General features: G+C 44.0%; 1 protein-coding gene across 1 annotated transcript; it reads right to left on the bottom strand.

Moving 5' to 3' along the window:
* Window positions 1-3,090: 3,090 nt before the first annotated feature.
* Window positions 3,091-8,162, bottom strand: LOC119384073 (uncharacterized). Its single transcript, XM_037652353.2, has 3 exons — window positions 8,096-8,162; window positions 6,762-6,870; window positions 3,091-5,051 (listed from the first exon to the last, which is right to left on the bottom strand). The coding sequence occupies exons 2-3, from the start codon at window positions 6,851-6,853 to the stop codon at window positions 3,707-3,709; spliced, it is 1,437 nt and encodes a 478-aa protein (XP_037508281.1). The 5' UTR covers window positions 6,854-6,870; window positions 8,096-8,162; the 3' UTR covers window positions 3,091-3,706.
* Window positions 8,163-12,152: the final 3,990 nt, after the last annotated feature.

The raw sequence follows: 12,152 nt of genomic DNA on the forward strand, positions 1-12,152 counted from the left end.
TGTAATCATGCAAGTGTAATGATGTAGCAGTGTCACAAATGTACAATAATAATAATAATAATATCTGGGGTTTTACGTCCCAAAACCACGATATGGTTATGAGAGACCGTAGTAGAGGGTTCCAGGAATTTTGACCATCTGGTGTTCTTTAACATGCACTGACATCACACAGTACACAGGCCTCAACCATTTCGCCTCCACCGAAGCGACCGTCGCGGCCGGGATCGAACCCGCGACCTTTGGGTCAGCTGCCGAGCACCATAGCTACTGTACCACCGAGGCGGACCACAAATGTATAAAGAAGGGATGACACCAGTCCTCTCTTAACTGAAGCGTTAATGAAAAATTTTACAAAATTATATACGAAATCATATGTGCCAATATACTAATTATTTGGGAAACAAAGCTTATTGCAAAAACGCCATAAACAATAAGCATCATTTTGTATTCAAGTATGCACAGTGAATACTTGAACCGTAAGTAACCCTGTGAGTTTATTGTACAAGTGTCGGCACTCGTGTCTTCACTTCTCTGTGCCTATTTGTTGCACTGCTTCAAAATGAAAATGTAGACTGACTTTCCGAGCTCTGTTCACAAGAGCAGCAGTTCGGGAGAGTTGCATGTTGTCGCTTCTCACATTGAGTACTTTTGATGCTTTATATTTTGCCATGGTGTTGTCCACACAAACATGGTTCTGTGGAATGAAGAAGCTTTTTTTTTATCGCATGATGCAGGTGCCCACAGGGATGCCACCAGATCTGTGTGACAAGTATCGCCCACAAGCCTTCCTTTCCAAGGGATTCAACACCGTGGACGGTATCCTCGACTGCACAGAGATCTTCATTGAAACGCCGTCATCTTTTCGCGTTCAAAGTGAGACGTATTCGTTGTACAAGAAGCACAATACCGCCAAGGGACTGATTGTTTGCAGCCCCAACGGATTTGTGACATTTGTCTCGGACCTCGCACCTGGCCGTTTGTCGGACAAGGCCTTGACCAATCACTGTGGAATCTTAGATAAATTCACTCCTGGGCGCAGCATCATGGCCGATAGGGGATTCACTATTGCAGATGAATGTAAGACACGTTCGTTAGGTCTCAACATTCCTCCTTTTATGGGTGGACGGCCGCAGCTGTCAGAAAAAGACGAAGAGGAAACAAGACGAATCGCAAGCGTGCGAATACACGTTGAGAGAGTCATCAGGAGGGTGAAAACCTTCAGAATACTATCACAGATTTTCCCAAACAGTATGGCTGAACAACTCAACAAAGTGTGGCAGATCTGTGCCCTGTTGTCTAACTTCATTGATTCACCTTTGCTGAAAACTACACCCAGCTGAACACTAGAAAAACTGCTTTTTGAGATGGTCAGGAAAATTTAGACATTGTCAAAAGTTAATGCCAAACTCTTGTTTCAGTGGCTGCATTGTGTGCGTCTCTGCTCCTTGATCTTCCCGTAAAAATTTGTACAGCAAAAGCTTGTTGATTCATGTCTCACAGGACCGAAAAAAATATCCGAATTAACTAAATTCTGAACTTTCGAAAGTATCAAGAAAAAAATTAAGTGTGTGTAATGTCAATACACTTCTATTTTCTTGACGAATAAGTAAATCCTGCACTTACTTTTCATAAGAGCAGTTTAAAAGCAGTAATTTTCGCCACTTGTGACCTTGTCTACAATGTAACCGCGGCTCACGACCTTCCTGTCTTCACTAACCCGAAACGTGCTAACTCTAAATTAACTGGAAACGTTCCCATACGGTTCACGCTGATGGCAGTAGTGATGCAGATTGCACCACCTCGTTTCGGTTGCCTGCAAACACTGTTGTCGCTCCTTTGCACCACACGATTGTGGTGCTTCGTGTGGGGTGCACTTTGAGAATCGTCCGAATTAAACGGGTTGCGGCCAATTATGACCGAATTAAGGAGGGTTTGATTCCATTAAACAACACTCATGCTGGCCGGGACCAGAGAGCGCGCCTGAATTATCCGATTTTCTGAATTAATGGCTTTCAAATTAACAAGATTTTACTGTATTTATTAATATGCGAGATTAGCACTCATGTCCTAACCTCACGTTTTCAGTTAGCTAGCACTTTTTCATTCAGACATCTGAATACTTCTGCATGATCAAACAAGGGTATGCGCTAGAAGGAAAGTGATGTATGTGCTTGTTTTGTGAAAGTGATGGCACAGTGGCCAGCACTTTCAAGAGACTGTCAGCAATGATGTTCAGTGACTGTTCGTTGCCTAAGTGATGTCTTGCATTAATGTATCAATATGTCCTTGCACTGTTGATTGCAGGAAAGGTTTACACACTGTTATGCACGTTACGCACATGTGTGATAACTTTTGATATATGTTCAACCAGTGGCTGCCATATGAAAGAATTTCAGCGTACAATTAAATTATCAGTGTTCCCACACATGATCCAACAGTCTCCCTCTGTGCTCATGAGCTGCTTGAACTATGCCAGTACAAGATAACTGTGTTTACTTTGTTTCTGTCCACCTCTTGTAAATTATACGTTAATGCCCTCTGAATAATAAAGTGAATACTCTCCTATGTACAGTTTCATTGCTTTATCCAAACGTTGCTGCTAGTGTAAGTGTCTCAACATCTTGAAACTTTAAAGAAAGACAAAACCATTCTTAGGCGCTCGAAGCGAAGACACGTTTGACCTCTAACAGTTAGGAATAAAGCTTTTTCTACGGTTTTTCTTTCAAACAAAATTACTGTTCACGTGGTTGTGTCGGTGAAGACACAAACAATCAAACCAGTACAGAATGAGTTGTTTATCGAGGTGTACTCGTGGTGAGACAATATATTATTCACAGCGCAGGCAAAAAACACTTGCAGTACAGAGATAGTGGCAAGACACATGCTTTGTGCTGAGCAGTGGTAACATGAGCAGGTCACATAAAAATAAATAATCGCATGGGCTGCAGCAGATGGCAAACTTCAGGTAGCACGCAGGAACAGTTCTTGCGTCATGCCACCAAGCATGACATCATAGTCCAGTACACCAATGTGTCCACGTACATCGCAAGGTCCTAAGTACCATCATAGATAGGTTCTCGCTATGTCGTATCGGGGTCCATAATCCAAACCAGTTGGTAGTCCTTGTGGCATCGTTGAAGATTGAAGCAATGAGTGTCAATCCTTTGTTGGGTCTTGATATGCAGGAGGGCAAGCAGTCTTGCTTCTTTGGCTCATTTGTAGATAAATTGCGAGATCAAGATTGGCTTTGTTGGCGACATTTGGCCACATTGCACTGAACGTCATTGGGGTATTCCTCGCATAAACCAGCTTGAACGATGCATGTTCGCAGTTTCTTGTGTTGTTACACAATGCATTTTCTATGGAGGCGAAAATGCCTGAGGCCTGTGTACTTAGATTTGGGTGCACGTTGAAGAACCCCAGGTGGCCGAAATTTCCAGAGAGCTCCACTACGGCGTGTCTCATAATCATATCGTGGTTTTGGGACGTTAAGCCCCAACACTTATTATTATTACAGATAGAGAGCTGCTATGTAGCAGCTTTGTGCCACTCCTCGGCCAGATACATGATACATGGGATATATTAGTACCGAAGATAATTTTCTGCACACATCATTAAAGTGAGATTACGCATAGTACATCATACACCAGCAGAATATAAATCATGCAGAAAGGGATGACAAAGAGGAACAGTAAATTTACACTGATTAAGAAAGCTGCCAATTTCCAGAGAAATAAGGCACCAGGTACTGGTCAGCAAAAAACTTGCAGCACTTCACCAGCTCAGTGAAGAATGCCTCATCAAAAAGTACAGGAACTTGCACACACTTTTCTTCACTGTACACGAAGAGGACACAACTCTTCAGACCGGTAACCCCCATTTGTGTCTGCACCTGGGTAAAATACCTGCTGCTGGCTTTGAGGCATCCACCACGCAGTTCATTCTTGCAAAATGCATCAATTCTCATGGGGCTTTTGATCTCCAAAAGGCGTGGTGCACAACAACTGCATGTAGCGATTCCGTCTGGGCTTGCCCCAAGGAAAGGATGGCTGCGGCATAAAAAAAGACCACACTGCCTCACGTCGATGTCCACGTGCTGTTTATTTTTTTCAAGGAAGGCCTTCCTTGCGCTGTCTTCGCATAAAAGGCCCCGCTTCATGGCATAAGTAGCACGCACTTTCTTACCCATGATAGTGCTTAGCAGAGAGCGCACATCATGGGGCCCCATCTTTCTTTTGCACGTACTATTCACCCATGTGTACACTCTATGCACCGATGATGCAGTCATAATTCCTTTCCGGTAATGATGCCACATGGGTGATCCACTCTGGAGCCTTGTGGCATTCTCCACAGCATTCACGTCATTAACTGTGTACTGGACTGCACTTCCAGCTTTTACAGCATCAAGCCATCGTTTCGGCATTGCTTTGTCTTCTTCAGCACAATTTGCTGTTTCTGCAATTCTCACGGGCAAGAAGTCGTTTGCCTCGAGAATGTCGGCAAAGCAGTCGAGGCCGCATTTCTTAAGATTGCCATGCAAGTTTATCAGGCTGGGTGTTTTCATCACCTTTCTGTCTGCTTTCAAAGATGAATACTGAATTCGCTTTTGGTGTCGTTCTGGTGCACAGCTGATCCTGTCGCAGGTGTCCTTGGAAAAGACTACATTCTCAAAATCTTCCGTGACCTTCCTGGGGTCTCTGGGGTGATACCACTGTCTTTCTGTCTCTGTGCACGAGAGAGAGTCTGGCACAGATGCCAGATCATGCTGTGCAATGTACATTAAACCATACAAGACACAGCAGATGTGCTTGCACACTGCACCTTTGCCTGCAACGCAGGTGCAGCTCCCCGAAACTACCTCACCATCACATTTATACAACTTGATGGATGCCTTGTACAGGGTCCTAGTAGTCATGGAAGCTAGCACTTCTGCACGTACAACGGTCTCTGCACCACTGCCTTCCAAAAACTGCAGCTTCTGCAAATGTCCTGAAGTGAAGAGGCGTATCCCAGCATCTCGATGTTTTTGAGCACCTTTGCTTTCTATGTACCTGCATGAAATATTATAATGTCAGCATATAGTGTGCAACTTATTGAGTGCAGATGTACACCTGGAAAGATAAATAAAATGAATAATACCATTTTTATGGAATTGCAACTTATAACTGGAGTTCAAAAACTGTTCTGAAAGATTATAATTGTGTGGTAAATGACCCCTCAAGCTTCATAAAACAGTATCTCTCTCTCTCTCTGCCTTTTGTCACAGTGTACTGTGCTGAACAACTGAGTTAATGAATCAATCCAGCTGGTAAAGCATAAGCGATAACAAGCTACTGACCAAGGACAAGCACCTACCCGCAGCTCAACACTGCAAACACAGCTATATATCTGCAATCATAGGTCGGCAAAAAACGTGAGCTCACTCAGACTCGCTCACAATTTATATATTGCGCTTAGGGCTCCCTCAGGCTGAGGCTTGCCAAAATTTTTCCTGAACTGGACTCACTCACACACGAAATTTTTTTTCCCAACCGGACTCACTCGTACTCACACTCACGAAAATTTTACTCCCCCGGACTCACTCAAACTCAGACTCACGGCTCAATCTGAGTCTGAGTGAGTTGGACTGAGCTGACTCATGAGTGAGTTTGCCGACCTATGTCTAGAATACACTAAAAGCAAACTGGGAACACAGAAGGCAAACAATTTCTGTCAGAGTGAAAGCTCAATCCTTGAGAATGTCTGAAACGTCAGCATTTGACGCAGCAGCGCTTCAGTAAATGAGAAAAGACCAGTGTGAGGATTTTTTATTATGTCACAGACTTAACTGGCTTACTCCAAACTCGCAGTGTGCTGGCAGGTTTCCACGTGCCTTTATGAACTCTATCACATTTTTGAGGAATGCTGAAGGATTAAGTGGAATCATGCGCGTGTGTCAGACACTGTTTGCTGATAGTAGGCCTCCCATAGTTTGCGACACATTCTGGTACTACATGACAGGACATTACCTGGCATGTCCAGCAGATTTGGAGCACTCACTCGTTAAGCAAGCTTATTATTTTGCAGTGTGTAGGTGCAGTTTTATGTTGCACACACTGACTGTTTGCCGGATGCTTTCATGACCTGCCCCTTTTTGTAGGTTTATTATGTAGTTGTTTTTTTCTCTTTCTGTGCTTCCAGTTTTGTTTGTGTTCAAATCCTTCCTATTCGTCATCCCTTTTTTTTCATCTTTGTAGTAAAATATTAGATTCTTGCACTGCACTTTTTGTATACAGGTGTTTGTTACTCTGTAACCTCCCTGAAAAAATGTCCTTGTGATGCTACAACAGGTCCAAATAAATAATTAGGTAATGATATGTGTCATGCAGATGTTTATACCACTCTGTGGATGTGCTTGCTGAAAATTTAATGTCATTTAAGTCAAGCTGCTGCGTGCAAGAGCTGAAAGTTGACGAATGCTGTCTGTCTTAAAAGCCCCGTGGCATTCAAGAAGTTGGCACATACTATTTCATATTTCGTTATTGTTCCGAAAGGCTCAGATTATTTCTACATTCATTGCCATGTCATAATTTTGCTCCTCAACGTGCTCGAAGGAGAAATTTCATAGGTGTTATTTGTCAACAAACATTTTGTGGTGACATAATCACCCTAAGAAAGGTTACTTATGTGTTCTGGCAAGGGGACGCACTGAAAAACAAACTTTAACCCATGTCTCGGCTTATTTATAAATTGGTTCCACTTTAACACAATGTTGTACATACCTATAGATGTGTTCTTTTCCAAAGAATGGGTTCAGTGACTTTGTCTGACTGGTCCACTTTTCCTGGTTGTCGGTTATAGGTCTACATGCCATGATCACGATATACAGGCCTGCGACAAAACAATATTTAGCATGCTGCAACCTACCATTGCCAAGTGCTACCACACTTTTATGAGCTTGTCATATAATAAAATTTCATAAGCCAAAGGTTTATATGGCGTGATTATTCTTACTGTTTCAACCGTACTCTTAGATGACCACACTATGAGGACCAGCACACATGCAGCTAACTCCCACAGCCATATGCTGCTTAAAGTGCTAACTTGGTCGTCTTCCACAAACAAAGCTCCACTGAAAACGTAGCTGCTTTTGGAAAGTGCTAGCAACAAACTATCCATACACAATAACCATCAATGCAAAAGGAATGATGATGCAGCACGAACGCGGCACGAACTACGGTTCCGTAAAATTTCAAGTGCTTGGGCGAGCACGTTTTTCCGTGAGCGACGAATTTTTCTTAGCCCTTAAAGCACATGCCCATCAGTGGCTAGCTACCCATGATAACCGATGCAGCACGAACGCGGCACGAACTACGGCTCCGTAAAATTTCAAGTGCTTGGGCGAGCGACAAATTTTTCTTAGCACATGCCAGTCAGTGGCTAGCTACCCATGATGACCGATGCAGCAGAGACGGCTGCATGATAGCGAACTAGACAAATCGGCATTTCGCCACCCACTACACAGGCGTTCTCGGCTGCGCGTCACGATAATCTAATATGTAAAGCAGCCTTTCCATTTCCTATATTTCTCCTTGTTGCGTATCGCCTGGGTGGTGGTCAGAGCGACGGTACGTAGGCGCGCGTAATCGGCGGGATCAGCTGACCGCTAAGGGCGCATTACAAGAACGGCAGAATCGAGCGCGCAACACAGCGACAACATATCGGGCCTGCACTTCCGTGCGTCTTTACTGCTCGGTTTTTCAGTGCTCGGAAAGCTCCAACTGCACCACACTCGGAATGTGTTTAGCAAATGCCCGTCGCTAATGCAGCGAAATACGATCAGCGCGATGCTTCTCACTTCCGCGAAGCGGCCCATACAGCCTTTGGCAACTACCTTTACATTGCCTTACGTTGACTACACCACTTACATAATCTAAACGTTAACTGACGACCAGCTCAGGGTCACAAACCTCTCTGTTTCAGAATAAATGCACGGAAAGACCACGCCGGCTCGTCGGTTTATGCCGAGCCGATCCGGCCGCTACAGCTGTGCAATATAGCGTGATATTTTATAAACTACGCTGTAAGAAAGAATAAGCTTCGTTGAAACACTTACCTAGAAGGTCTGAGTAGTAATGTCAAGCACATGCGATGTTGATCGAAGTCGATTTTCTTCACACGGCGCAAGTTGATCGGAGAGTCCTGCAAACCGCAGCGGCACAAGCGCTCCGAGAACTACAACTAAGATGGCGGCCGGTCAGTCGTCGTCGAGCTGGCGCATGCGCAGTATGCTCGGTGACATCGGTCTAAAGGATAGATACCGTCTATGGAAAAAAAGATGTCACGCACATATGGCATTGTTGAGTAGAAAAATCAGGAAGAAGCGGTTGGACTGTAGGTGAAAACCGATGAAGAAGTTTCGTTGTCGATGTCATTAGAACTCAGCCTATAAGGTTTTCTACTTCCGTGCGTGACGGAGAAATTTAGGCGCGCTATAAATGTCTGATTATTTTCTAATAACAGTGGACACAAACATAACAGTGGACACAGGGACGCAATTAACGAATGCCAGCTGTTGTTATTGATACATAATATTCTGTTATTGAACTCCAGCTATTATTATTATTATTATTATTATTATTATTATATTATTATTATTATTATTATTATTATATTATTATTATTATATTATTATTATCTTATTATTATTTCCAGGCAAAATTAATTTCCTGGAAAGCAGATTCCGTACCTACTTATCGAAAGGAGAGGCTGTTTTCCGGCACACCGCGTGCCCAGCTCATCAATGTACTTTATCAACAAAGGCTCCCTGGGTGCCGCCACCTTAGGCTGTTGTAAATACGTGCCCCCCGCAAATGCATGCGAATGGAACGGACGTCACCGTTCCAACTGGCCAGAAAGGAGGTGCTCCTTCTCTCCGCTGAAAAGGTCTGTCCAAGCGATCCTGTCACAATCCTGTCATCCTGTCAAGAACGTGAGCCCCTTCGGCAATACAGTACCCCGTAGGTATTTTAGCAATAATGCGATTTCTCGAACGCATTGAATTCCGACAGTGTCATTTGCTTTGTCGCCTTTCGGAAGATAGCGTGTGCAACAGTCTTCGCAATTGGCGCCCTCAACAAAAGGCCCTAAACAGCGAGCTTTCTAAAAATATTTTCTCTCTAGCTGCTGGTGAGGAACAGCGCCATTTCAATTCTTTTGCGGCGATTATCTTAGGGACGACCTAAAGGACTTAGTTGAGTGTCATGTGTCATCGGCGCAACTCCTTTATGTAGAGGGCCCTCCGGCGCATCAAAAAAGGTTTACGGCGGAGTACTTTCATTTTGCCCGCGTGCCAGGGGTGTGAGAGTATATGTTGTCTGAAGTAGAGCACCAAGTCGGGCTAGTTGGTTTTAAATTCATAATGAGGACTAAACTGCGCTAAAAACACAAAGACAAAGACGAGGAAAACAGGACTCGCGCGAGTCGTGTTTTTCTCGTCTGTGTGTTTTAGCGCAATTTTAGTCTTCAATATTTCGCCTGTATCGCGGCCGCTAGACGGAAACGCACAGTTTTCCATCCAGCGACCATGCCTGTACATTACGAGCGTCCTCGCGCGTGTTTTCGTTTTTTATTATTATTATTATTATTGCAATTATGAATAGAAGAGACTGGTGTCATTCTGCCGGCACCGGCTACTCCTTCTCGCTTATCAGACAAAATATGCAATAGAAAATAATAAGGACACAAAATGTTATACAGTCAAACACAAGTTGTGCAAACGCAGTACTATCGAACACCACATGAGTCTACAGTAATCAAGCAGAATGTTCAAATAGGTAAAATAAGTTCACATCTACTGTGTTCTTGCTTATGGTTCGCTCACGCCTCTATTGTTAGCTGACGATGCCACTGTGGTGTGTATTTAACAGGGTTATCAGGTGAATTAATCAGTGTAATTAGGCAATGTCGTAATGTTTCGCTTTTTATTTCATTATATTTTTGTAATAAATTCTGCTTCATGTGAAAATACCCACGGAACACAGAACCTATTGTCGCGTAACCGACAACTAACAAGATAGTCACTGTCATGGTAATAATGTTACTAGCTTTGTGCTAATACAGGCCGAATGAATGCGACAGGAGCAGCCGCTGGGGGCGCCCTCACCCGTGTGGGGGCATCGGTGCGGAGCCGGCGCTGCAGTTCTATGGCACGCAAACGGAAAAACGTGATTAAAATGTTCCCGTGAACGTTGATTCTATCTTCAGAGCAATATTACCTTCAGGTACATTCGGGGAAGCTCTAATACAGTGCAATTTAGCGTCGAATGAGGCCATTGTAGCACGAAATTCGTCGGCAACAAACGCATGCTGCTTCCGCTGGGCGATATACTACCGCTATAAAAGCATGTTTCTTCCATTTTCTTAAAGCATCTAATGGAAATATGTGGATGATCCAGAGTTCTTCAAGGGCTCTGGCGGATATTAATGCCTCGCAGAAGTACAGACGCTGCAACTCTTGAACGCGCTTATCAAATCTTTCAGTCTATACACCTGCTGTTTAGAAGCACACTTTGTTGGGCTAGTCGGTTCATGTTCTTTCAGAAGCCACGGATGTGGCTATTTCGCGCAAAGAAAACACAAGGGAATGGTTAAGGGGAGCGCAAACTTCCGACTGTTTATTCCAAATTTACTGCAGTAGTATATATATGCAAACGCATGTGCAGAAAGCAAGGCATACAACGAACAGATGACGTTTTGTGCAATGCAATACATAGGTATAGACATGCGCAAAAGGGCAGGCTCAAAGCGATCGGATACCATCTTAATCACAACATGCGATGCAAGAACGTGCTCTCTGCCTGCGAAAGGAACAATCAAGTGTCACTAATGCATATTTTATGTGAAAAGCTTCCAACAGTTCTCGAGCAGTGGTGTCCCTGCTTCTCGCCAGAATCTGAATTTTATGCAGATATGGCTCACACTTGTGGGAATTGCAGCGATCGTTGTGAGCCTGCCCTTTTGCGCATGTCTATACCTATGTATTGCATTATCTGTTCGTTGTATGCCTTGCTTTCTGCGCGTGCGTTTGCTATATATATATGACTGCAGTAAACTTGGAATAAACAGTCGAAAGGTTGCGCTCCTCTTGACCCTTCCCTTGTGTTTTCTTTGCGCGAAATAGCCACATCCGTGGCTTCTGAAGAACACCTGGTGTTTGTATGCGAAGATATATTAAAGTAGCCTCGTATTTATCGAACCAACAGTCGGTTTGAATGAATCAGTACTTTGAATTTAGCAATTGAGCAGCACCAAGGAATACTTTCTACGGCTTTTCCCTGGTTTTGTGTTTTCTTTTGCGTTGGTTAATCACTACAGAGCCGTGGCCGCGTTTAAAGTTCAGTCACTCATGCAATACTATGTAGTTTTCTCAGTGCTTTTTTTACTGTTCTTAAGGCGGAGGCCTTAGATGCCTCATCAAGCGCGAAAATTGACCGTCGGCACCGGCGGCGTCCCGCGTCAGCGGCGTCAACACGAGTAATGCGAAAAATCATCATCACATGATGACGTCACCATATGACGTCACAGATCACCAAGTTTGTGATGTGATCATGACGTCACGTAACATGGCCTCACACGATGACATCATCACATGACATCGTCTCTTTGCATTGCCTCCGTGATCGTTGGACCGATCACGGAGGCAAAATGCGAAAGATACCCTGTGGGTTTATTCCGCTCTTCAGTTGCGACTTCCACTAAATTATGTTCTTTGTTTCCCGCATTCGTAAGCGTCTCGGTCTTCATCAGGTGTTGATTACATCTACAGTTAGCGTGTCTGAACCAGGCTTGTTTTGCACGATGGTTATGAATTCTTCATTGCTTCACCAAATTCAAACCTTATTATACCGGCGCTCGCAACCAAATATTTTTATTCAGTTCAGATGTTTGCTTTGATAAATATGCACACGACATACCTTGTGTGTATCTTTTACGTTTTTGTTGTGTAGGCGAGCGAGCTCTGGACGTTTTTGCACTAGACAAATACGCCGGGAGGCTATCCAAAATCCTCGGTACAGCGTCCGGCAAAAGTTTCGGAACATCGCGCTGCGACGTCACAACACCACCTCTCCGACTTGCCATTGGTGCACGCGAACAATGTCACTCTCATCGAA

Source organism: Rhipicephalus sanguineus, chromosome 2 (genome assembly GCF_013339695.2).
Source record: "Rhipicephalus sanguineus isolate Rsan-2018 chromosome 2, BIME_Rsan_1.4, whole genome shotgun sequence".
NCBI classification, from domain to species: domain Eukaryota; kingdom Metazoa; phylum Arthropoda; class Arachnida; order Ixodida; family Ixodidae; genus Rhipicephalus; species Rhipicephalus sanguineus.

What these genes read in the sequence shown, in the direction of transcription:
- LOC119384073 (XM_037652353.2), bottom strand. Translation starts at nt 6,853, where the DNA reads ATGGCATGTAGACCTATAACCGACAACCAGGAAAAGTGGACCAGTCAG. An exon ending in GGAAAAGAACACATCTATAG is followed by an intron (nt 5,052 to 6,761) that starts GTATGTACAACA and finishes TATTTCATGCAG; the next exon opens with GTACATAGAAAGCAAAGGTG.